Source organism: Convolutriloba macropyga, chromosome 3 (genome assembly GCF_964194025.1).
Source record: "Convolutriloba macropyga chromosome 3, txConMacr16.3, whole genome shotgun sequence".
NCBI classification, from domain to species: domain Eukaryota; kingdom Metazoa; phylum Xenacoelomorpha; order Acoela; family Convolutidae; genus Convolutriloba; species Convolutriloba macropyga.
This window is the reverse complement of record NC_134470.1, coordinates 75,231,416-75,259,347: the sequence shown is the minus strand read 5'-3', so window position 1 is coordinate 75,259,347 and position 27,932 is coordinate 75,231,416. Positions and strand designations below refer to the sequence as shown.

Genomic DNA, 27,932 nt, shown 5'->3' with positions numbered 1-27,932 from the left:
ATGAGCTGCAGTTGAAGAAGGCAGGATGTTTTTTAACTCATCTTGTACATTTTTTGGCGTATTAGCTGATCGTTCTTTACCTTCGTAAATTCTATTTTTTATATATTAGTATATTCTTCGTTTGTTCTTCATATATCCTTTGTATATTCTATTAGTTTTGTCATTCTATTCTTCCTTGAGGGGTTTGAAATTTTTTTCTAGTTGAGAATTTACATCAGAATTTATAGAGATATTAGCCCTTAGTGTTAACGAGTTACAAAGATGCAAACGAAAATAATCCTGACTTTTCTAGTTTTTGCTAAGTCAACGGGTAGCCTCTGGAACGTGTCCCCTAAGAAGAATTCAAAACTAATTAGCATTAATTCGTGCCCCCTCAGGAGAATTCAAAACTAATAGACAACTTTATGCTTAAATCTTTTACTCGACTAATTATGTGATTTTGATTGTTCTGACTTTGGGTAAACAAGAGAAAAGAATGGACTCTTTTGGTCTAAAATTTTGGTTGCACGATCCCTCAAATATAAATAGGGTTTTAAATTTTTTTGTTAGTCTGTGATCATTTTTTCTGAATTGAGTGCTTTTTATCTGTTAAAATGAATTTTGTTTCACACGGGAATTGGAATTATGTTTCTAGATAAATTTGCTTCTTTAGATGTGGGATTTTTTTCTAACGGGCACTGAACTTTTAAAATGTAATAATTCTCAGAAAATCTTATCTTGATCATTGTCTGCTCCACTTTAAAGCCGGTTTTTTTAAAATATAGGTGATTCTGTTTATATATCAAAATTTTGCATTACTGTTTGGGACAATTGTACTTCAATCAACTAGTTTTCGGCAATTTGAATAGACAGTAGGCGATTTTGTTCTAGTTATATTCGAGTTTTAAGTGATGCTTGTTCGCGCTTTTTCATCATATATGAATTGTTGCTGGCTTTCGATTTCTTTGAGTTCACTTTATTGTTTTTATTTTTCGTGATTTTAATGTGTCGTGGATTTTTTAAAAAGTGTAATTTTTGTGTGGCGTTGGAGTTTGTAGAAATGGAGAAATAAGTTTCCCTAAAATGTTGTAGATGTGTTTAAATTTTGACATTTTTGAGTTAATGAAAATCTCTGGTTAAATACTTTTTAACTCAAGTTTTTGCTTCTTGAATATATATTTCGATTAGTGTTTGCATAATTGTTTTTTTTTTACTATATTTTGCATATCTTGATTTCATGGATTCCTGAGATGTCAACAGTGTGTTTCGACTTGCGTTGAGTGCAAACCGAAAACCGAACCTTAGTTTGTTATAAATTAGAAAAAAATAATGTTTGATTAATAAATTTCTAACATGTAACATTAACCAAGTGGTTAGTTTAATTTACATGTTTGCAGATTAAAAAAAAAATTTTTTTTGAATTCGTTTAAAAAATTTGATGCCTATGGAATAAATTTCTCGCATTTCGTTTTTGTTCAGTTAACTAACTGCATAACTATCAAAGAAAGGAGCAGATAGTTTGGAGTTACAGGCAGAAGTCCTGAGCGTTTAACTTAGCCAGTGCTGATAATGTTTTTCGTTTTGCTATCTCACGCTGAATGTTTTTTTTTTCATGCAAAACAATTAGAATTTTTTGATCAGTGATTTATTTTTCTCGTTGACTCTGTTCCGTCCGTGACATTTAACACCCACTTTTTTGTGAGTTTATTCGTTTGTGTGAGGGATATTCGTTCGCATTTTTTATCATATATGACTTCAACAAACTTGTGTCATACGCTTTAAGACTTTTAAAATTCCAGGTAAGTTTGGTTTAATTTAAATTGAGGTCGAGAAAACAAAGTCCTTTGTGTAAAGAAGGTTGATGCGGTTTCTTTATAAGTTCAATATTTTGGAAACTGATATTTTTGTAGGTCACCTATTTTTCTATGATACTGATGCTATATACTTTCTACGTCACACAAGTCTATTGGGCGGCAGCTATAGTCGGAAGTCTGTTTTGAATGAAAGTCGAAGAAATGGGCAATTTCTGCTAGTCGGATGTAATCATGTAAGTAGCAATGAACTGTAAGCTGCCTCTTGCATTGATAATTCTGGGTAGGCACTTTTCTGACCTCTCTTTCTTTCTTTCCTGGAATGTCGGCATTTTATCAATGAAGACTTCCTGATTGTGGCATTTATCTCAAGCGGACTAGTCTGGGCTGAATTTATTAGATGAAATGGGCGATTAAAATGCCGATAATGGAGGTCTTGGTATATTAGGTGCAAGACTGAGCTTGTTAAAAGCCGTTGTTTAATTCAGCTAAGGAAGATATAGCGTGTTTCTCTATTCTGATTGGCTGATTCGAGAATTTTTATATTGGAAAGTTGAAAGAAATGGGGGAAATATGGCCGCAATGGAAAGACAAAAATGCAAAGCTTGGTTTTCACTAAATTTTTCCAAGGACAAGGGAATAAATATTGAGGATATTGGTTCTCTGAAGCATTGCTTTTTAAAATAATTTTGGCAGCTAAGCTAAGTTGCAAGCTGACGTGTAGCTGTCATTATTTTAACACAGCTGACGTCCTTTGATTTGGCAAACGTTTCACGATTGCTTTCAATTCCAAGCCAAATTTGTTATCAGGTAGTCACTAAATGGATTCATTTAATGCTAGCAATTCTTTATCATATCATATTTAGAGAAGTTATTTTCGTCTTTTCATTGAAAATTGTGATCAGTTCTGTCTAGGGTGAAATTTTCTTAGTCACCAGTTTTGGGCTATTACTTAACTCATTTTATTGGATCTTTTATGAATTAGGACGGAGAGCTGGAAGCACTGGAGCTTACAGTCTGTCCACGAAGCTGCTCCAAACCTAACATTCAAGTGTAATTTGTTACATTATTTGTTTGTTGCCTCTTGGAAATTCGATTTATTATCGTTGTTATTAAATTTTTATCGTTGTTAATTTTTATACGCTTGGTATTAAAATCGAAGTCATAAATCATTTTGAAATTAAAATCAGTATATTTGATTATTTGACAAAGATTCATTCTATATAATTGCCCATTTACTTGTTTATCAAAAACGTTCATTGGAAAAAAAGTTAATTGGTTTTTCTGAGCTATCTAATACTGATTATTGAACAAGGCAGTCAATTGTTTGCTTTCGTTATTTGAAGTTTATGTCAACCTACTTGGCTAAACAGCAAACCGCATTAGGTTTCCATTCAGCGTAAGGTTTGCAGTCTAAATTGGCTGTCTCGTATATATTTCGAAAGCATCATTGGCATTTTGCTATATTGGCATTTTGCTTAAACTAAATTATGACTGTTATTAATATCAGCAGCAATATTTCTGCGTCAAGTGGAAGTGATTGCAATGGGACTCTCTTCTACATAGTGGACAGTTTCACCTTAGTACTCAAGTAAGCTGAAATATGTGCATGATTGCATTATACCTAATCAATACTCATCATTAAAAAATGCTAGCTGGCTTGAAAACTAATTTCCTGCAAATTAGTTGTCTTGATGAGCCAGCTTCGCAACAGCTTGAATTGAGAAAATTTTTTTTTGGGGGGGGGGTGGGCAGAATCAAGTGTGAACTGAGGTACAGTGATAGTAATTGTCAACAGGAAGGCTTGCCTAAGTTCATACGCGGCGTATGGCCTTAAACAGCTTGAAATGAATGAAAATTTTTACAAAAAGAAAACGGCGCAAAGTTGTTGAAATAATTGGGACACACCAAGAGCCTGGCTTAAAAAAGTCGAAATGTTTCACTAATTTAAAGAAAAACAGAACAGCGGTTGAGATGGAATTCGAGGAGTCAAAAATTTTCAGAAAACTTGCATCAGATTTAAATCATCTGCTATTTTGTTGATAAATTTTTTTGGCGACAGAAAAGTTGTATCATGATAGGCTTTTTAAAAAAAAATTTACTCGCAGCTTCATTTTTCAACGTTTGAAAAAAATTTCTGACCTCACCAGAAATGGTTTATTTCAGATTATGTATCTGATTTTGCAAAAGTTTTTGGCAAAAAGGCTTTTGAAAATTTGACCTCTATTCTAACAGATGAGAACATAATGATAATTTTCATTGACAGGCTAATTACCTTAAATTCGTTTTGAAAATCTTCAAAACTTTTATTACATTTTTGTTTCAGGCTTATGAAATTAGAGCAAGTATTTGTTTCGTTTATCATTTGAAGTTTGCTCCGGACAAGATAACGCAAAGATTGAAAATGTAAAGCTCTTAAAGCCACAACGGATGATCCTTCACCTCTACAGACAGTAACAAATACATCCATTAGAATGATAAATTTTGGGTCAGATTGTCTAGTCTTTTGACTTGCATGCTTTGAGTCTTCTGGTAGTTTTCACTCTTTTGAACTGTGTTGTTCATTGTTGACGTATAATTGAGACAACTGGTTTAATTTATTTTGATGCAATTTTAATGTGCCTCTTTTGTTAAACAAACTGCGTGATAAGCCAATAAACACTGAAAAAAAGAATTTCGCAAAAGTGCGGGGTCGCAAAAAATTCAAAGTGGAGAACAAAAATTAGTTATCCGAATGTTATGAAGGCAGTAAGAGAAGTAGCAATTTTTTGTAATTGTGCAGAAAAATAGAAAATGTGTCAAAAGTTTCCAGTGTTTTAATGAAAATTGTCGTTTTACCGATACGGGGCCTATGTACGAACCTAAGCCTTGAGAATGAGCATTCGAAACTACTACTTTACCAAAAAAATCTACCATAACCGTTACTTTGCCATTACTTAAAACCTTTACCTTACTGAAAACGCCTACCGAAGCTTGTAAACAGTAAAAGCTACCAAACAATGTACCTTATCAAAACCTACACCTTACAACTACCAATTCATACTTAAACAAGGGCTTGCCAAAACCCAAAAATATCTTGACATAGAGTTTGAAAAACGGAAAATTTTCCTTATCTTCGATAGAGCTTGAAGGCAAAAAATTGGTTATAAAATTTCTGTAGACTTCGCATTTTTCTCTAATATATCACCGCGAAAATAAGAGAAAAAGTATGACAAAGGAAGAGGCTGTTTTAATCATGAAGAATTAGTCAGCTGGAAATGTGTTTAATTTAACAACAGGGCGTACTTTTTCGCCATGCTGTTCTGAGTTTACGAATCTCACAATTTGGTCTGAACAGGTATTTATCTTCAAATTTTGCTGGTCGAGTCTTTGCTAAGATGCTTAAGAAAGATAAGCCTGATAGACAACGGTAAAAATGTCAACTGACTAGAGGGGCACCTTTTCACGTTGACACCGCAAACCTATAAACCCATCATTCTTGTGAAAAGACCTGCAGCTATTTGGTTTATGTTGATTGACAAATTGGAAATCGGGGCGAATTTGTGAAATCAAATTTAAGGTGGTCTCAATGCGCGACAAAGCAAATAACGGAGTCTTTGTTCAACTGTTTGATATATTTATAACCCGCAAAAAGGCTTTTACTCCATATCGTAATAGGGTCACCAAGGCGGGGAGATGGGTGCGACCAAAACCAATTGAATAGAATTTTAATAAGGTCTGATTGCGTCCCGCCTTACTTAAATCAGTTCAAAATTCGCAAAATCGACACATTTTAAATGCTTTTGGCAACACACTTGCTCGCATGAACAGATCTCTATTCCACTGACAATAAGGATGTTTCTAAGTAATTTAGCTTCCTATGTGCAGTCAAAAAATAAAAATGAATTTTCAAGTGAATGAAGTTCGAGAATTTAGAATGGAAAAAAATATTTTATCCGTGGAAAACAATTTGGAGAGTTTGTACATCGAAGTTAGTTCCAAGGTACAGCAGAATTTTTTTAGCCAATATGGCAAGACTGATTATGTATTTAATGGCATTGAACCTTTTCATCAATTTGATGCTGAAAAAACGGAAAATTTTCTAACCGTCAAATTGTTGAAAGAGTGCTTAGTTTGAAACTACCAGATCACGTAAGTTTTCGGTTTAAATTTAAAATCATTTGTTTGTCTCGATTTATTAGAACATTAAAATGCCTAACGTAAATTTCAAAAATGTGGCGAATGTAGGCTCATTTCAAATAAGCTAAGCTGTCGTTCAAAGTTTTGACGTGCGATCCCGACATAAATTCTGTTTTTAGATATTAAACTTCAAGGAAATCTCACATTTTCTAAATATAAAATTTGAAAGTTGTCCCAGTGAAAAGCCGATTGGATTTTTGTCTCCGTATGCAATATACATATCTGCTTTTCCATTAAAAGCCTGCCGTTTCTCCTTAATTTGTTTAATTTCTATGAAAATAAAGCAATGTCTATTTATTCATTGAATTTTTGGCATTTTCATCCGTTTTGTTGCGACAATTGCTTGAAGCTTGCATTCCATATAAGGAATTTATATTTGTTTCGATTAAATGCAAGACGTTTGCGATGGTTACGTGACACTTTGCCCAGTTCCATTTTACCCAATGCCATTATACCCAATCCCAAGTTACCGAATGCACGTTGCTCTTTTCATTCAATATTCGATTACGAGTTAGCAGTCGCTATTACAAGGATGCTTGATATACTTAAGAGGATAGTTTAATCCCGTGTTTAAAAATCTGTTTTAAGCCAGCCATATTTACGCCCTGGGCGATGCAGGCTCAAACTGACCCCCTATCCCCCAAAAGCCTGTCGTTTGAGAGCAAATTGTCATACGTTGCTTATGTTTTTCCCACACTGATTTCATCAAGGAGTGCAAGTAAAACTTTCTTAGAAGTTTATATTGTTTAAAGTTTTAATCGACAGTCGTTAATATATTTCACGTCTGTAATGTTTTAAGGTTCAAATGTTTGATACTCATTTTAAAATTTTTTGCTCAGGTTCTTTTTAACTTTTGGGAGATTGACGAAACTGTTCAAGTTTTCAGTTCCGTAAGATGATGGCAGTGTAGTTTCATGTGGCGGCTTTTGAGTTAAGTAATTGATCTGGCAAGAAGTGAACATGCCTGAGAAGATCAGAAAGTAAGCATATTTGACTAGATTGACATTTTTTTGTTTGTTAATTTGTCATTTGTTTAGAGGAGTTTAATCGTATATTTCTGGAAAGATTGCGTTACCTAGGATACATTGCCACGTTTTAGAAGTGAGCAATTATTAATTGCTCTTGAACGAAGTTCATAGCAATTACTGTAAACGTGTGTGTCTTTTCTATGCAAAATTTTCGCTTGACAATTTTGACTTTTCGAGTGACTTTTACGCCCTTTGACTTTTTGCGTTTAGCGTGATCTAAAATTCTCTCTCAATCACAATTTCAAGCAGCTGAACTCAATTGGTGGCAATTTGATACTAAAAGTCAAATAAAAAGTGCGCCGAAGTTGGTGTCATTTTTAAATTTAAATCTTATTAGTGGTATATATTAACCTCTAATGTTATTTGAAGCCAACTATTGAACTTCTTAGTCCCATTTAGGCTCCCCTCTACCCCCCCACCCGACTGAAGCAGGCTGCAATTGCTTAGAGCTCCCACTAGTCGTTCGAGAGCAATTATTCGGACGTCTAGACGGTTATGTGCAATTGAAGTATCGATTCAAACTGATTCGCGGCAAGGAATATTCTTGTATTCAACATTCTTGTTGGTATTTAACGGTCGTAATTAGATTAGTATATGCCATCAGGTTCTTTTCCCATTTTTCCTGAAATTGACAAAGATTTTGAAGATTTAAGTATCGAAAGCCGACCAGAAAACAGAAATTCAATAGAAAAGTTATCGCGATTAAAATCTCATTTGTTTTTGACGAAGGCTATTAGGATTTAGAAGTAGTCTTTTGTCAATAAAAAATGGATACGTTGTTTCTATAGGTTATGGAACCCTAACAGTTATCATTAGTTGAACGCAGTTTTCTTTGCATTGCTATTAATCTTCGGTTGTAACTACTGTATAAAATTGTATGAGAAAATTTTAGAGACTAATGGTCGTTATATTTGAAAAAACCAAATTTGCGTACTAGCGTACAAAATTTGCCGTCTGTTTATCGTATGTTTTTTCAATTCAGTATAAAATCTATTAAAGTTTTTGCCTGTCTGCGTATTATTCTCATACTACAAACAGAATTTTTATGAACCTTTACTATATCTTAAATTAATCAACCTTCCATCGGCACTTTTCTTAAATCTGTTAATTAGTGCTTTTCTTGTTAGGCAATATTAGTTGTCCGGTGCGGGTTTTTGAATTCTATTCTTTTCAGTTGTTTTATTGAAATACAAAAAGTAAAAAAATTTTTCAATTGCTTTTGAACGAAATTTGAAGCCTTTATTGTAAACGTGTGTTGTTTATGCAAAATGTTTGATTGACCGTTTTCTCAGATAGCATTCTGTCGATTTCATTTGTTGAGTGACTTTTTCACGCTGACTTTTGGTTTTTTGAGCGATTTGAATCGCGCGCATTCAGAAATTAATTCCTGCTTAAATAAAAAGCGATTGTGAGTGATGACTGTATTTAGCCCGTGTAGCGTAGAGGTTAATGTACGCGACTCTCATCCGAGAGCCCATGGACTCAAAACCCTCCGCATTCAGAGAATTTCCGCACCATATAAGTTTCTCTAGCCTATGCGCGTCCTCTAAATTGTTTGCCTCGCCGGTCCTTCGAGAGCAATTCGTCCGACGTTAGTAGGTGTATGATTAATTAAGGATTTTACTTAGGAATTTATTTTAATTTATATTCTGCAACCGCTTACGCTTAAATTTCTATTGAGAAATGCGATATTTTCGCGGTATTGTTTTCAGCTAAACTGTAGTTGGCCGTTTTTCTGTTTCCTCTCCAAGTTCTTTATATTAAAAAACTGCAACTGGAACCAACTCATTGCGTATTTTTATCAGTAATTTGACAATAGATTTGATCTTTTGCAGTAGCTCTTTATTTATCTTGTTTATTTTGCAGCGTATCAGTTTTACTAATATCATGTGATTGCAACTGCAGAGTCAAAGAAGAGATTAAAGAAGTAAAAGTGTGGTTTTGTAGTAACTGGAATTGTTCTAGTTTTGTAATTTTTAGCGTATTGAAATGGCTACTCAAACTGTTTTAAATTTATGAGCTTGACCGTTGTTAGATGCACGAACATTGTCTTTGATTAAATACTTTCATACTAGTTGTCTCATGTTTCAAAAGTGAACTTAGTCCATTTTGTTCTTGATTGAAATTTTGAGTTTAACTGAAATTAGATTTTGCTGAGTTAGTTGCTTTTACGACTATCTTGTTATATTGGTGCATTTTTTAAATTAAAATAGTATCAAACCTGGTCTTAAACATCTTGGCAAAATGCTAGAATAGGTCAACATTGAGATACATTTATGGTGGTTTGGAATGGAGAAGATAGACGAGTCTTTTTTGGATGTTAAATAGTAAATCCATCGAAATTTGATTTTGAGATTAAGGAAACATTTTTTTGGAAACATTTTTTTGGATTAAGGAAACATCTATTTTTGCAGTTTGTCCATTTCTTAGATAATGCTGCTCTGATAATCTATTTTTGAAAAACAAATACTTTGTTATATATAAATGCGTTTTATTATATCTAAAAATCTAATCTAAATGTTGTTAAACGTATAAGTTGTATAAAATTGCAAATAAATTATATATAAAAATAATTTTCTGTTCAGTTTTTGACAGTTTTAATGTAGTGAAAGGTCGTCCAACAATGATGATTGTCTAATAATCGGTCCAACATAATTTGTGAGGCTCCTCGGATAACTCTGAAAATTATCCGTATAGTAAAATTAAATTTATTGAAAAGATATCTGTTAAACGGTATAAAAGGTAAAGCAAAATAATTCTACTGTATAAAATTGATTTCATTGATAGTTTTATTTCAATGAGTTCAATTGTTTCCTGATAATTTTTCTCGAATCATAATTGAAGAGTTCAAATGTAGTGACAGGTCGTCAAACTGTGTTCTTCGTAAACAGCTGAGTTGAAATGCATCTTTTCACGATAGTGAGCTAGTGTTGTTGCTGTCAATATAATAAAAGTTAGTGTGATTATAAGAACGTAGTGTAGGAAATTTAGGATCGTATCCAAATCAATAATCATTTTTTGACCGGTCGAACAGGCGATAATGAAGACAAAAAATATTTTTAAGGCTTGTGTAAACAGAACCTCAGATGATCCAAAATCCAGAAAAATATTTTTATTTTGCTGCAGTTTTTGGGAGCTAATAGAATTTAGGAAAGCAAAGTATTGTATAAATGAAATTTCAAACTGCATAGCACTATATAAAAAAGTGACAGTCGATTTTTGGCTAAATTTATAATGTGACGATAGGTTATTTTTATATAGATGTATCGTCATTTTAAATATGTATGTATGATGCATATTTATCTTTTTGGACTTTTTAGTATTTAAAGCAAATATAGAATTTGTCTTTCAAAAAACTCTCTAGTTAATTAGTGTGAACAATCTGTCGACATAGTCATTGTTTTGTATTTTATTGAAAGCCGAGTTAATTGTCAATTGATCTAATTCTGAGGGCCAGATTTTGGCTTTAATTAAAAGTTGAAAGAGCTTATTAATCAGACAGTGCTTATTAATAATTAAAAATGTGAAAGTTTAATAATTTTTCTGACATCAGGCTAATTTATGGGGGAGTTAAAATTTTATCAATTTTGTGAATTTTGGTGACTTTAGATGTGATTTTTTTTACAGAACTAGAACTGAGACTGAAGAGAATATTTACTTACAAAAATAGAAATGTTGTCAACCTTTCGACAGTATCTCAACATAAATCTCATGACTAGGATGTTTAATTTAGTAACTATAATTATCTTTAGCGCATAATTAACTGTTGCATGTACAGAGGGTTCAAGAAAAATTCTCCATTCTCGTTATGTAAAAATTTCTCAGTGTTCTGTTATGCTAAATTTTGGCAGTAAAAGTTTTTTAAAGCCCACAAAATGACAATAAGAGCAGTTGATGAAAATGTTGCTCATCTTATAGCTTCTGTCTTGCTGTCATTAAATCCTCAGGAAGAAGAAATCTCAGGAAGAAGTTTTTTGTCTTGCTGGATAGAACTCGTTGCAGCACCTCTTCGGATCAAATAGAGAAACTAGCACTGATGCTTGAATTTTTACAAACTGATTGTATTTTCGGTTTTGTCTGAACTCATAGTGCATGTTCGCAAAAAATTATAGTGCATGTTTTTGTTTTGCCCTCATTTGTTGTCTCATCATTGATTCACTTCAATGGTAGGTCCCCTTGGCTTTTCAACGCGACAACATTAAAATTAATTGAAAACATTAAGGAAATTTTCATATTTGCCCGCGTTAGTGCTTTTTTGTCACTGTCTCATTAATGACAGGTCCTATTTCATTTGTAATATAGCAAAATTGAACCTATATAAATGTTTTCAGTTGATACTCAATTGTTTTTTTTTGCATTTTTAACACTGCGTTTCAATGATTTTTTTTAGTTCTGCTCTCATATGTTCTTTTTAACTGCTCTTAAACAAAGTTTGTAGCAATTATTTAAGTCCTATCGGTCGTTTTATGCGATTTTCGCTTGACCGATTTTTCCTTCTGACCCATTTGTTTTTTCATCCTCAAAAACGGGATAAAGAGGTAGCACCCAGCGGAATTTTAGTGCTCTTAGTGCCTTTCACCCCACTAGTCTCCAGCATGTATGCGATTCACAGAAAATGTTTTGGAGACATATACTTATGATGCGAAGGACGGCTCTTACAGATTGACCCCCTTCCACTCCTATGTCAACCCCCCTCTCACTTCAACCCCCCCATCCGCATCCTAGCAACACCGTTCAGGCCGTAAGGGCCCTGTGCAGCCAAAAACGGGATAATCAGGTAAAAACCGGAGGGAGGGCATTAAATCATCAAGCAGTTCTTTTGGAAACTTACGCCTTCATCCCTTATTTGCTCCTGGTACAACCTTCCATCTCATTCAAACCGGAACCCCGCAGGCTCGACCAACCACCCTCGATAAGTCGAAACTAACTACTGAAGAAGCCAGGTCCCAACCTCTGGCCAGTTGTTTTGAGAGCAATTCGACCACCGAGGTTGTTTTTCAACTTTTTTTCCTGTTTTTGTGTATGTAATATCTAATGTATTGCTGAGTAGCAAATGCTAGTTGTAAAGGTGTTCATCGACATGACATGTTTATAATTCTTGTAATTCAGTGCTTGTCTTGCTTTTTTTTATTTCGCCAAGATTTTTCTCAACCACATGTCACGCCCAATTCAAATCTGCTTTTTCGTCATTCATTCCTGTAATTTTTACTGAACTGCATTCGTGACAATATTTTTATTCGCTTGATGAAGTTTTTGATTACTTCACTTTAACAAATGACTTTCCTCTAAGAGAATTTTTGCGTTTTTAAAGAGATGAGGTCGACTGAGGGTATTTCACTCTAATTGAAGGCTCTCCGATTGCAGCTAATAGCAAAAACACAAAAATTTATAGTATTTCTTCTAAATCAAAATAGAATTTAATATCATAATTAATATCGGCGATTGATAAAAAAAGAAAATTCTTTTTCGGTTTTATGTTCTTTTCGAGATTGCATGTCTAAGAAACTATTGCGGCTATTTTTGGCAATCAGACAGCCATGTTTTTTATTATAGCAAATTTGACTAACCGTTTTTAGCTGGAACATTTGCGAACATTCTTTCACTCACTGGAGTGATTTAAGTTAACTTTCCGTTTTCAAAAAGGGGATGGACTGGTAAAACCCTAGAGCTTTTAGGTTATGAGGAGCTGGTTACGATATAAAGGTAAGTAGATCAGCTTGTTTTGAGTAAATTTAACTGGATTTCTTAAAAATTTTAAAATCATGCAGCTTTGCCATTTTAATAAGAAAAGAAATTCATGTTTCCTGCTCAACTCTCGTGATTTAAGAAAGATTTGTATTAATTCTAAGTTTTTTAAACGTTTTATTTAAACCAATATTTCGTACGATGGAATTTATCGATTTATATCTTCATCTTCCTCGTCTTCTATACTATTTAGAATTTTAACTTTTGTAGCAACTATCGGTAAAGGTCAGTTGTCAATACCTCAGGTCACAAATTGCCTTCGGGGATGATAGTTTATTAATCTAACGTCTGATTTCAGACTATGTTTGTGTGCGATTGGACTGGTGTTGAATTGCGGAGTGGTCATCACAGTCCTCTTCGGTCGAGTCTCCCAGCGCAGAAATGCTGCCAAAGTCATCTGCAGTATGTGCATTTGCAACATGTTCTACCTCCTCTTCGTCATGATCGTTGCAGTTCCTATGAGGTAATTTTTTAATGGAAAAAAAACAAGGATCCTGGGTAATGTGCGTTTGCACATACAGTTCCAGTCACTCTCATGCACAAACTTTGAAATAAAAAAATATTCAACAATTTGAAATTAAACTTTAAGAATTCAACTGCAAAAAATTTTCTTTAAAAGTTTTGTGTATACTATTTGACGAATCTTTTTATGATTTGAATCAAAAAATTTTCATAACCAACAGTCTAGAATTTAATATTAATTGTATCTTGTATGAACGATTCCGTTTGTATGCAAGAAATTTTTTATATCTATTATAGCTTAGATTCTACGATAACTTGGAAAGCTCATCGACTCCAAAATCTCAACTTTACCTTCCTTCGAACTCTTCTCATACCTTTCCTTCCTTCATATTTCATCTCATTCATTGATTTAATGGCGGACTGAAAAGCATATTTGTACTAATCTCCTGTCTGTTGGCTTAATCATATGGAGTTTTAAGTAGTGAACTTTCACAATTTGATGATATAGTTGACGAGATAAGGATTTTGGAGTAGATATGAGCTTTTCAAATTATGATAGTCATTAGATATGGAACATATTATCAATACCATCAATCATATTATTAATCAAATTACATATAAACACAGACCGAATTTTCGGATGCACTTAAGAGCAAATTGACGGACTAAGAATTTTTGATTAGGTTTCCCTTGTGGTATATACAAAGGTTGTACAGTAGAAAGGCAGTGTAATCGAATATAATTATGAAATAAAGCAAAAATACTTTTTTAAAGCAAGAATTAATTAAATTTGATGCTATTGCAATTTTTTAAAAGTTATTCAAGTTTAGATACGAGATGTAAGGTACCCTACACTACCATTAATGATGTTACCTCTTGACATCGTTTTTTTTTTGGATAAATAAAGTGTTACTTTTTTAGTATGTATGTCTTGGCTCTTCGAGGAGAAGAATAATTTGTTTGGACTCTGAAAAAAAATCAGATTATGGCGAATACATGGCCAGAATAACATCAATCAATAAATGAATTGCCATTCTACCCAAAACCAACTTACCCAATTTTTCCTATTGCTAAATTTACCAGAACGACTATTTAGACGACTAAATAATTAAATGGCCCGTAGGACTGGATATGAAACCATCACAACCGAACATGAGACTATATTGTCCACATAAAAATTTTAAATCATCGTTGTAATAGCGACTGCTAATTGGTAATCGGATAATTGAACGAAAAGATCAGAGGGCATTGGGTCAGTTGGTATGGGGTAAAATGGCATTGGGTAAAGTGGCATTGGGTAAAATGTCATGTAACCGAATAAAGCCTACTACAATGTTCAAAATGCATTGTTCAGAATTAAGGTCATGGCATTAACAATGTTTCTGTGTTCATAGGTCGAGTGTTTTGGGAGCTGCGGATGCAATGCGGTCATTCTGCCTAATGTGTCACGTGGCCCAAGTGGGTAGCAATGCACCCAAGGCTGTGCTCACTGCACACCATCTGCTAATTGCACAGGACACGTATTGGCTCATTAAACGGGTAAGTTATTTGGTCATATCCTATTTCCTACCTTTTAAATCATACTAGTTTCACTCCGCATCATTTCAGTGTTCTGAATTTTTTCATGGCGGTCCCGGCTACCGACAATTTCTCTTTGAGGTTCTCTCGGTTATGGTTTTTTTGTTGTTTACTGTAGTTTGTGCGTTTAGTTGATCTATGCTATTCCTCACTCATTTGTTTCAGCAATCTTTGTTTCCTATCATCCAACAGTTTCAGCTCATTTTGTCTTGCATTCCACAAACTTGCACTTTTTTGCTGTTTTTACTATCTTGATAGAGATTTCACGAAAGCCTCGTGCCTCTCAAATCTATCGACTTTGGGAACTAATTTTAGAATTTCCAAATGTACTTGATAATTGTTGTATCTTTTTTTTCATCTAAAATGATTTTTTTATTCGTACTTTCTCTACGTTATGGAGGGGAATTCAGCTTACTTCATATGAAGTTTATTGGACGTCAACTTTTTCTCTGTTAATCTGAGGCCATAGCTTTTGCTTTTTTATTTTGGGATCGAAAATTTAAGAATAATTAATGCACCACCTGTTCAGGGCAGCTACCACAGATTTCTGATTTCACTAAGAAGGAAGGCCGGGAGAACTTTAGCATAAAATATCAAAAAGTTTAGCATAAAGAATCGAAAACCTTAATTTATGTTGATGGGCTTGCCCTTCTTATTTTGAGACCGTCTTTCAAAACCTCACCAGCTATTGTTAGAAATCCAGCTCAAAGTGAAGTGTGTTCACTGTTCTGCTGTTTGATCTGCCATTTTTGTCGTATTCTTGTATATTCTTTGCTCTTATTATTTATTAACCAATCTGAGCTGCGGGACGTCTGCAAAATTAATATTTTTTTCATGTCTGAACTTTCTGAAGTTTGATTTTTGAAAATTGAATTCAGATTGTATTATATTGACGAAAACATTTATTTAGCAGAATAATAGAAAATATGCAATACCACCTGGGACGCTATAAGAGTCCAAAGACTCCGATTAAATTTCCCAATTACTCTACCTCTAGGTCAAAGTTTGCACCATTGGGTTTGTTGTGCTTTTGTTTGAGATAAACTTTTTAGTGCTCCTATAATCATATATTCATTTTTATGCATATGCAAGATTTTAGTTGACTACTCATTATCATTGAGAGCTGTGTCTCTTAAGAGCTTCGAGCTATTCGCGACTGCATACCACAATTAGATGCGTCTTTTGTTTTGTACGATTTGCCGTAGATGGAAATCTATTATGTGAATTCTCCGCCAATCGCAGCCTCAGAAGACTGTTTTAAAATAGTTCATGGTAGCACACTAGAATCAGTATCGTGAATTTATACGCTATGTGTTTATTGTTGACTCCGATGCTTTCTATATTATGCGCCGTGATAATTGAAGTTTTTCTCCAAATGAAGTTTTTTTATAGACGGTTAATCAGTTAGTTAGGTAAGTCTACTTCGCGCACAGAAATAAGTAGCTTTATCCGTATAAGCTTTAAGGCAATTAATAGAGCCCAAAGAGGGTCTGCTTTCAATGTTTGTTTTATAATCTTAAACATTGATGCTGATTATTCTAGATTTTTTTGTTATGAATAATTTTGGTTACTCTGATTCAATAGTGTTTGATTTTTAATAAGTAGGTTTTCTAGAGCCCTGAATAAGTAGGTTTTCTAGTAAGTCCAATCTAGTTTGATTATGTAAGTTCACGTGAATTCATATACAATTGAATTTCCGTAAACACTGGAAGAGGAATTCAATTATTGTTTTTATTGTAGATAACCTGTTTTTAATAGCATAGCGCAAAACGATAGCTGAAGCTATTATTGCCCTTCTCTTAGTTTTTTTTTTACAATTCAGAGAATTTGAATTGTATTGGGGAGCTGTCTTTTTTTAAGATCTGTTTATTTATTTCCATGATTGTTGAAATCAAATTGAAGTGTTTGGTCACGCCAAAACAGGGAATGGGGTGCAAAAAAGCAAGTGGTTTTTTGGCGTGAATTTTTTTACTGTAATTTAAAAGTAGAGTGTGAAAACGGCGTTTGAACAAAAATTCGCTTGTGGTTTTTGTTCATATGGGGCAATTTGACTTTATTTTATTAGATTTTATCAGACCCAATCCATTCTTGGCTGGTTTTTTAATTGCCCTCGAATGAGAAGAAATTTTGGTGAATGTGTGTGTGTTTTTTATGCAGATTTTTTGCTTGGCCGTTTTGCGCTTTTCTAGAATAAACTTTTACTTCTCTAGTGACAACCACTTGTTGATTTTCGAGTGAATTTTTTTGCTCTCACTCCGAATTTAAAATTGTTCAAAAAATGGATGGTTAGAGAGACGATCACTAGGCCCTGATAGACGATTGGTTAATATCTCAGTTGATGTGATAGAATCGGACTCTGGAGGTCGGGGTTCAAACCCTACCTTCGGCTGATTTTTTCGCACCCATAAAGAAAAATTAATCTAGGCTGCAGCCCGTGAATTAATTTGCCCTACCGGTCATTTGAGAGCATTTTTTCTGACCTTAGTTAGTTTGTTTTTGTATAGTCAATGAAAATTCCTTGAATTGTTTCAGGACTTGTCCTGCTATGCTTTTTATTTCGTCAAGATTTTTGTTACGTTCAGATGACAGCACAATCACTTCAAATCTGCTTTTCGTTTATGAAATTTCAACTGAATTGCGTGTGTGACGTCATTTTTCCCTCTTAGTGTAGCGAGTTTTTTGTTTGCCCGCGTGATAAAGTTTTTGGTCACACGTGACTTAACTCTCATAAATAACTACCTCGCTCTCAAAGACTTCCTCACTCTCAAAAATGGCTTTCTCACTCTCAAATTGAATTTTCATTAAATCAGAGAGGTAAGGTCAAGTGAGTGTGTGTCACTAAGGGAAGGTTATTTAAGAGTAGCTTATAGAAGAAGCTGTAAGTTATGTAGATTCTTAATCAAAATGTAACATCTTAACATTTAATGATAAGATTAATTTTTTTTGGTGGCGCCTTCTTACTATCTTTTTGGGACTGGAGATCTACAAAGCTATCGCGTCTATTTTCTGGCAATCGGCCAGCTATGTTTACAACGTAGTTATTTTACGAATCTTGCTTTTCCAGTATATCTGCGAAATGTTTGTTAATTATCCGAAGACGTGAAGCTAACAGGTTTCAAATTGACCGGGGTGCTAACATTTTAACTCACTGGCTCCACTTCTTTTCTGTCTTTAAATCAGGATATCGGTGTTGAGAGTTTCGAACTACAGAAGATCAATCAAAAGCTATCATTTTAGCCAGTCGTTTCAATTCGGTTTTTGTTTGACATTCTTTAGTTTTTGTCTCATGCAGAATACGACCCTGTTCAGAATATTCATTGTTTATTATGGGCACTGCGTATTTGCTCTTCTTCGGAACAAGTTTAAAATAAGACGACTCTGAAAAGAAAGCTTTCGAGTAGATAATTTTGAGTTAGTAATATATATATATATATATATATATATATATATATATATATATATATATATAATGGAAAAGATTTGTTACCTCTCTTTCACAATTGACGGTTGTGAAAACTGACCGACGACTGAAAAGATGAGTAAAATCAGCTCTTGTTGAATGAAACTGTTATTTGTCTGTTCATGTTGAGGTTACATGAAAAACTTTTTCTTAGTGTAAAGATATAAATTGAGCCGAAATGCAAGTAAAGATTAGAACTAGAAAAGGCGTCATCATCCCACGATATCAAAAAGGAGAGATTATAGAGGGTTATTCAAAGCGGAAAAATATTAAAAGGTTGCGGTATAACTGAAACTTTAAATTTTTGAAGAGAAATGCGAGCGCAAAATAAATTGCAACACATCAACTATCGATTTAAAATGGATTCACAAGATTTGCTCCTTAAAAAACCAATTCTCAATGTTTCTTGTTTAAGGTGACTTTGATTTTGACCTTGATTTGATACTTTTCTTTGAAAATGAGGGCGTATTGTGCTTTCATTTGCATTGATAATTTATAGCTAAAAAAATTTTTAAAATATTGATGTAGTTCAATTGACTTCATTTTTGTGTATACACTTTACTCTGTCCATTCACGAACTGGTATCTCGGTCCTGGCCCTGGTATTGTTTTTCGACTGCATGTATAAACATTCAAAAACAATCTATTCAATTTTCTTGAATGTTTTCAACCCGAGCGGCTCTTGACAGTGAAGGCTTTTCGTATCAAAACATACGAACTCGAAGATTTGTCATAATCAATGAGTATGCTATAACTCTACAGCTATTTAGAAAATACGCAGGCATATTCATAAGGATGATTGATTAATATATACTACTAAAGCTTAGTAAGTTTAATCTGCTGCTTCATTGTAGGTACTGTTTACCCTCATTTTTTGGCTCATTGCTGTGCCTGGTGATAATATAGACGGCTCGTGCCAGTCTGTATTAAGACCAGAGTAAAGTCTCTATCTAAGAAGAAAAGACATTTTCATGTTCAACAGTTTGTGGTTTTTACTTCTGAAGTCAGCAGCTACAAGGGGAAGTTTCTATAATTAAAAGATCTCTTATAAGAAAGAGAACTTTAAAAATAACAGTTAAGAGAATGGCTTTTTTTTCAAAACTTTTGATCTCAAAAAATCAATGTTTCAAAAGTTGTACGCTAACTCTGGCCAATTGAATTTTCCATCCAAGGAAGAACCAGCGAATTTCAAAGATAATATTCTAGACAAAGTTTGTGAAAAATTAAAATAAAATCGAGGTATTTTTCTCATTTTTTTTTAAATAAATTATTTCAAGTCAAGCAATAATCATCAAAGAAGACAAGGTGGACTCGAAAAACATCATGTTTCCGATCTTTATTTGAAAATATTTGTCTTTTTCATCCTGTATATAATCAATGCGGCTAAGTTTTATTCATTATAGCTGCGAAGCTGTAAGCTGAGCGTAGCTATATTGCGGTGCTCTTGGTTTTTTTGTTTAGTCGTCTGACGCTCTTTTTTCGTTTTACATTTGTTCACACAGCAAAGCTGAAAAAGTCAAATTTTCTGAATGACTTCATCCTCTCACTAACGGCATTTGCGCGCGTGACGTCATTTCTCACTCACTTTAGCAAAAGTTTTTAGGTTATTTGCGTGATTAGATTTTGATCATACGTGACTTACCTCACTCAATAAAATGACTTTTGCACTTTAAAACTTAAGTTTAATTTGAATTTGTTTAAGATCAAAGGAACTCCTATGTGCAGTAAAGGTCCCTAATAAGAGGCTTCTGTGGAATGAATTTTAACAAGCTTTATTAATATATCGCGGAATGTTTTGCAGCCTAGTTTTTTGAGCGGCGTCGATTTTTTTTCAATTTAGATCTGTATCTGTTTCTATCTCTATTATATGGCACGCAGGTCTATTCTTTCGCAGCTATTCCGGCAATCTGCTGGCTATGTTTTTAATGTCCCAAATTAACTGACGAAAGTAACTTTCAGCTCATGCGTGAGTTTCCCCAGTTTCGCAGAAAGCGTAACATTTTTTCTTGCCTTTGTATTTGTGCTTGCCTTCAGTTACGACACTTTATTAGAGGTTTCTTAAGTTAATTCTTAAGAAGAGTTTCTTAAATTCTGTGAGATTCCTATAAAAAGAATTATTTCAACAATTTTTTAAATTGTTTTTAAAATTCATTGTTCTGTGAGTGCGCTGCACGTGCATTTTATCTACCGGAGTTGTTTTTAAAAATTTTGTTTTTGTGGCCAAACATGATGTTGTTTAAGGCCATCCTTTGTACACTTTCATATTTCATTGATATCCGCTATAAACATTTTTTCTTGCCTTTGTATTTGTGCTTGCCTTCAGTTACGACACTTTATTAGAGGTTTCTTAAGTTAATTCTTAAGAAGAGTTTCTTAAATTCTGTGAGATTCTTTTTTTCCTATAAAAAGAATTATTTCAACAATTTTTTAAATTGTTTTTAAAATTCATTGTTCTGTGAGTGCGCTGCACGTGAATTTTATCTACCGGAGTTTTTTTTAAAAAAATTTTCTTTTTGTGGCCAAACATGATGTTGTTTAAGGCCATCCTTTGTACACTTTCATATTTCATTGATCAACCAACTTCCCACTCTAATTTTAACAAGGAGGCTCGTTAAGGTGCGATTGCACATGCTGTTCCGACCCGAGCTATTCTATATTTTTGACTTAATTGTCAACCATTTTTAAAAAAACGTTTCATAACTTCATATGTCTCATAAAACCTTAGCCTTTAAAGAAATAATTCCTAATAATTTTTTTAAAGTCTTTTCGAAACCGATAGGACCTTTATTTGTTTAGAATAAGCGATAGAAACGAACTAAAGTTTTAGAAAGACTAAAAACAAACAAACAAATTACGAAAAGAAAAATGATCGAAGCCATTAAAATCATTAGCTTTATCTGAATATTGTTTCTCTTATTGCAATTATTATCTAAACTAACTAGCTATAACTATATTGAACGATTAAGTAAGTTCACTCGGTCCTTATTTGAAAATCATTGAGTTCTGTTACGCGAATATGCTAAAAAAACAGAAAAAGAAACTCAAATATTGCCCAACCACAAAACTGTTATGAAAACGCATGTCGTCAACCGAACGAAATATCAGTTACGAAACAATATCAATAGACACTTTAATTTTTGAAGTACATGGAATTGAATGAGACATCTCAGTGATGGGAAAAAGTTACAAATTGAAAAGAACAAAAACTGAAAAGTTAAGTTTTTTGAAACGATTAGTATCAAAACATTTAAGGATATCCGCTATAAACATTTTTTCTTGCCTTTGTATTTGTGCTTGCCTTCAGTTACGACACTTTATTAGAGGTTTCTTAAGATAATTCTTAAGAAGAGTTTTTAAATTCTGTGAGATTCTTTTATTCCTATATAAAGAATTATTTCAACAATTTTTTAAATTGCTTTTAAAATTCATTGTTCTGTGAGTGCGCTGCACGTGAATTTTATCTACCGGAGTTGGTTTTAAAAATTTTGTTTTTGTGGCCAAACATGATGTTGTTTAAGGCCATCCTTTGTACACTTTCATATTTCATTGATCAACCAACTTCCCGCTCTAATTTTAACAAGGAGGCTCGTTAAGGTGCGATTGCACATGCTGTTCCGACCTGAGCTATTCTATATTTTTGACTTAATTGTCAACCATTTTTAAAAAAACGTTTCATAACTTCATATGTCTCATAAAACCTTAGCCTTTAAAGAAATAATTCCTAATAATTTTTTTAAAGTCTTTTCGAAACCGATAGGACCTTTATTTGTTTAGAATAAGCGATAGAAACGAACTAAAGTTTTAGAAAGACTAAAAACAAACAAACAAATTACGAAAAGAAAAATGATCGAAGCCATTAAAATCATTAGCTTTATCTGAATATTGTTTCTCTTATTGCAATTATTATCTAAACTAACTAGCTATAACTATATTGAACGATTAAGTAAGTTCACTCGGTCCTTATTTGAAAATCATTGAGTTCTGTTACGCGAATATGCTAAAAAAAACAGAAAAAGAAACTCAAATATTGCCCAACCACAAAACTGTTATGAAAACGCATATCGTCAACCGAACGAAATATCAGTTACGAAACAATATCAATAGACACTTTAATTTTTGAAGTACATGGAATTGAATGAGACATCTCAGTGATGGGAAAAAGTTACAAATTGATGAAGAGAACAAAAACTGAAAAGTTAAGTTTTTTGAAACGATTAGTATCAAAACATTTAAGGATATCCGCTATAAACATTTTTTCTTGCCTTTGTATTTGTGCTTGCCTTCAGTTACGACACTTTATTAGAGGTTTCTTAAGTTAATTCTTATGAAGAGTTTTTAAATTCTGTGAGATTCTTTTATTCCTATAAAAAGAATTATTTCAACAATTTTTTAAATTGTTTTTAAAATTCATTGTTCTGTGAGTGCGCTGCACGTGAATTTTATCTACCGGAGTTGTTTTTAAAAATTTTGTTTTTGTGGCCAAACATGATGTTGTTTAAGGCCATCCTTTGTACACTTTCATATTTCATTGATCAACCAACTTCCCGCTCTAATTTTAACAAGGAGGCTCGTTAAGGTGCGATTGCACATGCTGTTCCGACCCGAGCTATTCTATATTTTTGACTTAATTGTCAACCATTTTTAAAAAAACGTTTCATAACTTCATATGTCTCATAAAACCTTAGCCTTTAAGGAAATAATTCCTAATAATTTTTTTAAAGTCTTTTCGAAACCGATAGGACCTTTATTTGTTTAGAATAAGCGATAGAAACGAACTAAAGTTTTAGAAAGACTAAAAACAAACAAACAAATTACGAAAAGAAAAATGATCGAAGCCATTAAAATCATTAGCTTTATCTGAATATTGTTTCTCTTATTGCAATTATTATCTAAACTAACTAGCTATAACTATATTGAACGATTAAGTAAGTTCACTCGGTCCTTATTTGAAAATCATTGAGTTCTGTTACGCGAATATGCTAAAAAAAACAGAAAAAGAAACTCAAATATTGCCCAACCACAAAACTGTTATGAAAACGCATATCGTCAACCGAACGAAATATCAGTTACGAAACAATATCAATAGACACTTTAATTTTTGAAGTACATGGAATTGAATGAGACATCTCAGTGATGGGAAAAAGTTACAAATTGATGAAGAGAACAAAAACTGAAATGTTAAGTTTTTTGAAACGATTAGTATCAAAACATTTAAGGATATCCGCTATAAACATTTTTTCTTGCCTTTGTATTTGTGCTTGCCTTCAGTTACGACACTTTATTAGAGGTTTCTTAAGTTAATTCTTATGAAGAGTTTTTAAATTCTGTGAGATTCTTTTATTCCTATAAAAAGAATTATTTCAACAATTTTTTAAATTGTTTTTAAAATTCATTGTTCTGTGAGTGCGCTGCACGTGAATTTTATCTACCGGAGTTGGTTTTAAAAATTTTGTTTTTGTGGCCAAACATGATGTTGTTTAAGGCCATCCTTTGTACACTTTCATATTTCATTGATCAACCAACTTCCCGCTCTAATTTTAACAAGGAGGCTCGTTAAGGTGCGATTGCACATGCTGTTCCGACCTGAGCTATTCTATATTTTTGACTTAATTGTCAACCATTTTTAAAAAAACGTTTCATAACTTCATATGTCTCATAAAACCTTAGCCTTTAAAGAAATAATTCCTAATAATTTTTTTAAAGTCTTTTCGAAACCGATAGGACCTTTATTTGTTTAGAATAAGCGATAGAAACGAACTAAAGTTTTAGAAAGACTAAAAACAAACAAACAAATTACGAAAAGAAAAATGATCGAAGCCATTAAAATCATTAGCTTTATCTGAATATTGTTTCTCTTATTGCAATTATTATCTAAACTAACTAGCTATAACTATATTGAACGATTAAGTAAGTTCACTCGGTCCTTATTTGAAAATCATTGAGTTCTGTTACGCGAATATGCTAAAAAAAACAGAAAAAGAAACTCAAATATTGCCCAACCACAAAACTGTTATGAAAACGCATATCGTCAACCGAACGAAATATCAGTTACGAAACAATATCAATAGACACTTTAATTTTTGAAGTACATGGAATTGAATGAGACATCTCAGTGATGGGAAAAAGTTACAAATTGATGAAAAGAACAAAAACTGAAAAGTTAAGTTTTTTGAAACGATTAGTATCAAAACATTTAAGGATATCCGCTATAAACATTTTTTCTTCCCTTTGTATTTGTGCTTGACCTCAGTTACGACACTTTATTAGAGGTTTCTTAAGTTAATTCTTAAGAAGAGTTTCTTAAATTCTGTGAGATTCTTTTATTCCTATAAAAAGAATTATTTCAACAATTTTTTAAATTGTTTTTAAAATTCATTGTTCTGTGAGTGCGCTGCACGTGAATTTTATCTACCGGAGTTGTTTTTAAAAATTTTGTTTTTGTGGCCAAACATGATGTTGTTTAAGGCCATCCTTTGTACACTTTCATATTTCATTGATCAACCAACTTCCCGCTCTAATTTTAACAAGGAGGCTCGTTAAGGTGCGATTGCACATGCTGTTCCGACCCGAGCTATTCTATATTTTTGACTTAATTGTCAACCATTTTTAAAAAAACGTTTCATAACTTCATATGTCTCATAAAACCTTAGCCTTTAAGGAAATAATTCCTAATAATTTTTTTAAAGTCTTTTCGAAACCGATAGGACCTTTATTTGTTTAGAATAAGCGATAGAAACGAACTAAAGTTTTAGAAAGACTAAAAACAAACAAACAAATTACGAAAAGAAAAATGATCGAAGCCATTAAAATCATTAGCTTTATCTGAATATTGTTTCTCTTATTGCAATTATTATCTAAACTAACTAGCTATAACTATATTGAACGATTAATTAAGTTCACTCGGTCCTTATTTGAAAATCATTGAGTTCTGTTACGCGAATATGCTAAAAAAAACAGAAAAAGAAACTCAAATATTGCCCAACCACAAAACTGTTATGAAAACGCATATCGTCAACCGAACGAAATATCAGTTACGAAACAATATCAATAGACACTTTAATTTTTGAAGTACATGGAATTGAATGAGACATCTCAGTGATGGGAAAAAGTTACAAATTGATGAAAAGAACAAAAACTGAAAAGTTAAGTTTTTTGAAACGATTAGTATCAAAACATTTAAGGATATCCGCTATAAACATTTTTTCTTCCCTTTGTATTTGTGCTTGACCTCAGTTACGACACTTTATTAGAGGTTTCTTAAGTTAATTCTTAAGAAGAGTTTCTTAAATTCTGTGAGATTCTTTTATTCCTATAAAAAGAATTATTTCAACAATTTTTTAAATTGTTTTTAAAATTCATTGTTCTGTGAGTGCGCTGCACGTGAATTTTATCTACCGGAGTTGTTTTTAAAAATTTTGTTTTTGTGGCCAAACATGATGTTGTTTAAGGCCATCCTTTGTACACTTTCATATTTCATTGAGCAACCAACTTCCTGCTCTAATTTTAACAAGGAGGCTCGTTAAGGTGCGATTGCACATGCTGTTCTGACCCGAGCTATTCTACATTTTTGACTTAATTGTCAACCAAATGAAGAGATAATCAAAATTATATGCTTGAGTTAAAAAAATATTTTACTCCCAAACTACTAATTGAATTAAATAATGCCATGTCTCATTAAAGCGCTCACGAGATCTGCCATTAAAAAGACTAAGAGAAAAAAAACAACAAAATCAGCAAAAACAAAAATTTCACCGCAGGAACTCAGTATTTAAATTTAATTCACCTTGTAACAGCGTCAAAATGCAATCAGATAAAATCTTAGCTCCACAAATCTACTCTTTCTTAACTACACAGCAGATGAAATTTTTCCTTAATGGGAAGAGGTAACAAGTCGACAAAAAGAAATATTGAGGCCAAACTCAAAAATCTATCAGCATTTTTAAAAAAACGTTTCATAACTTCATATGTCTCATAAAACCTTAGCCTTTAAAGAAATAATTCCTAATAATTTTTTTTAAAGTCTTTTCGAAACCGATAGGACCTTTATTTGTTTAGAATAAGCGATAGAAACGAACTAAAGTTTTAGAAAGACTAAAAACAAACAAACAAATTACGAAAAGAAAAATGATCGAAGCCATTAAAATCATTAGCTTTATCTGAATATTGTTTCTCTTATTGCAATTATTATCTAAACTAACTAGCTATAACTATATTGAACGATTAAGTAAGTTCACTCGGTCCTTATTTGAAAATCAATGAGTTCTGTTACGCGAATATGCTAAAAAAACAGAAAAAGAAACTCAAATATTGCCCAACCACAAAACTGTTATGAAAACGCATATCGTCAACCGAACGAAATATCAGTTACGAAACAATATCAATAGACACTTTAATTTTTGAAGTGCATGGAATTGAATGAGACATCTCAGTGATGGGAAAAAGTTACAAGTTGATGAAAAGAACAAAAACTGAAAAGTTAAGTTTTTTGAAACGATTAGTATCAAAACATTTAAGGATATCCGCTATAAACTGACTGTATTGAGAAACAGCATATTTTCAATCCTCATTTTGAACATTATGAGACCTCTCAGTGTTTTACGACTTTAAAAAGAGTAAAGAGCAGTCAATAACTGCAAAGTAAAAGAGAGAAAAGTTTCGAAGCCATTAAAAAGTGAACTTTCCAGTAAAAACTTTCTATCTTCAATTATTTTTTTAACTGCAGTGGAATAATTCTTTGTTTAATAAATTGACTTCAATAGTCAACAAATATGAACAAGTATATCAAAACCACCAAACTTTTACGAAAAACACGTAATATCAACGGCATTAAATTCAATAGCTTTCAAAGGAAATCAATTAATATGCTGAGTTATGCCTCGGTGGGAAGACTATGAGGTTGTCATTCTTAAGTCATCGATAAGACATCACAATAAGTCTTATGGTTATGAAAAGAACAATAAATACAGGCAAAAACCAAAAATTCAATAGAAAAGTGCCAGAAGAAATTGTCGAAGCCATTTAAACCATAAGCTCTTCTCTGAAAATTTTCTTTATGATCTATTGAACGTTTTTTCTGAAAAAAAATGAGAATTATCGGTTTGATGATAATGTTCAAAAGGAAGATAATGATGAAGATTTCAAAAGGAACCAAAAAATGAGAAAATAAAAAAAAATATGAGAACTCGTAGCATCGAAGTCATAAAGCCAATAGTTAGTAGTCAAAATCGCTATCCAGATTATTTTTAGTTGCAGTAGAAAGGAAGGAGGTCCTGTCATTACTGGAAATGACATACAGATAAAAAAATAGGTTTAAGGTCGGTTTTTTATTGTCTTCACAGCCATTAGCTGTTCTCTCAAAACACTAGATATGTCCACTTAATATTCATTAGGGTGCCTATTTTACTTTTAGTCAACGAGTTTATGCTATAGGATTATGAAAAATTAGTAAAACCTCAAAAAGAAAAATCAAAATTTCATAAAAAATTATGAAAAGTCATAGTAGAAGCCAAAAGAAAACAAAAGCTATCCCTTGAAAACGATTTATTTTTGTTCTTTGGGCTTCATTTGACTCTAAGTGAGGTTCGTCATTACCGGAATCTTGATATGGAAAGTGACTAGTCTATAAGTGACTATAAAAACAAAAAAAATGCGAAGTTTTCTAAAAAAAACAGCTCTCAAAGAGATTTCGGGT

At 32.7% G+C, this 27,932-nt stretch overlaps 2 protein-coding genes across 3 annotated transcripts in view; both read left to right on the top strand.

The window, feature by feature from the left end:
* Positions 1-27,932, top strand: part of LOC142336458 (sodium-dependent serotonin transporter-like) — a 526,993-nt gene that overhangs the window by 69,425 nt on the left and 429,636 nt on the right. The gene's annotated exons all lie outside the window — the stretch shown is intronic.
* Positions 1,651-27,932, top strand: part of LOC142336455 (uncharacterized) — a 101,840-nt gene continuing 75,558 nt past the window's right edge. The window contains exons 1-3 of one of the 2 annotated variants that reach the window (XM_075385300.1): positions 1,651-3,381; positions 13,041-13,205; positions 14,599-14,743. In XM_075385300.1, coding sequence (XP_075241415.1) covers positions 3,281-3,381; positions 13,041-13,205; positions 14,599-14,743 — 411 coding nt within the window. In that variant the 5' untranslated portion in view covers positions 1,651-3,280. Of the gene's footprint in view, positions 3,382-6,271; positions 6,950-13,040; positions 13,206-14,598; positions 14,744-27,932 lie in introns of those variants that run through there. The other variant, XM_075385301.1, reaches the window with a different exon arrangement.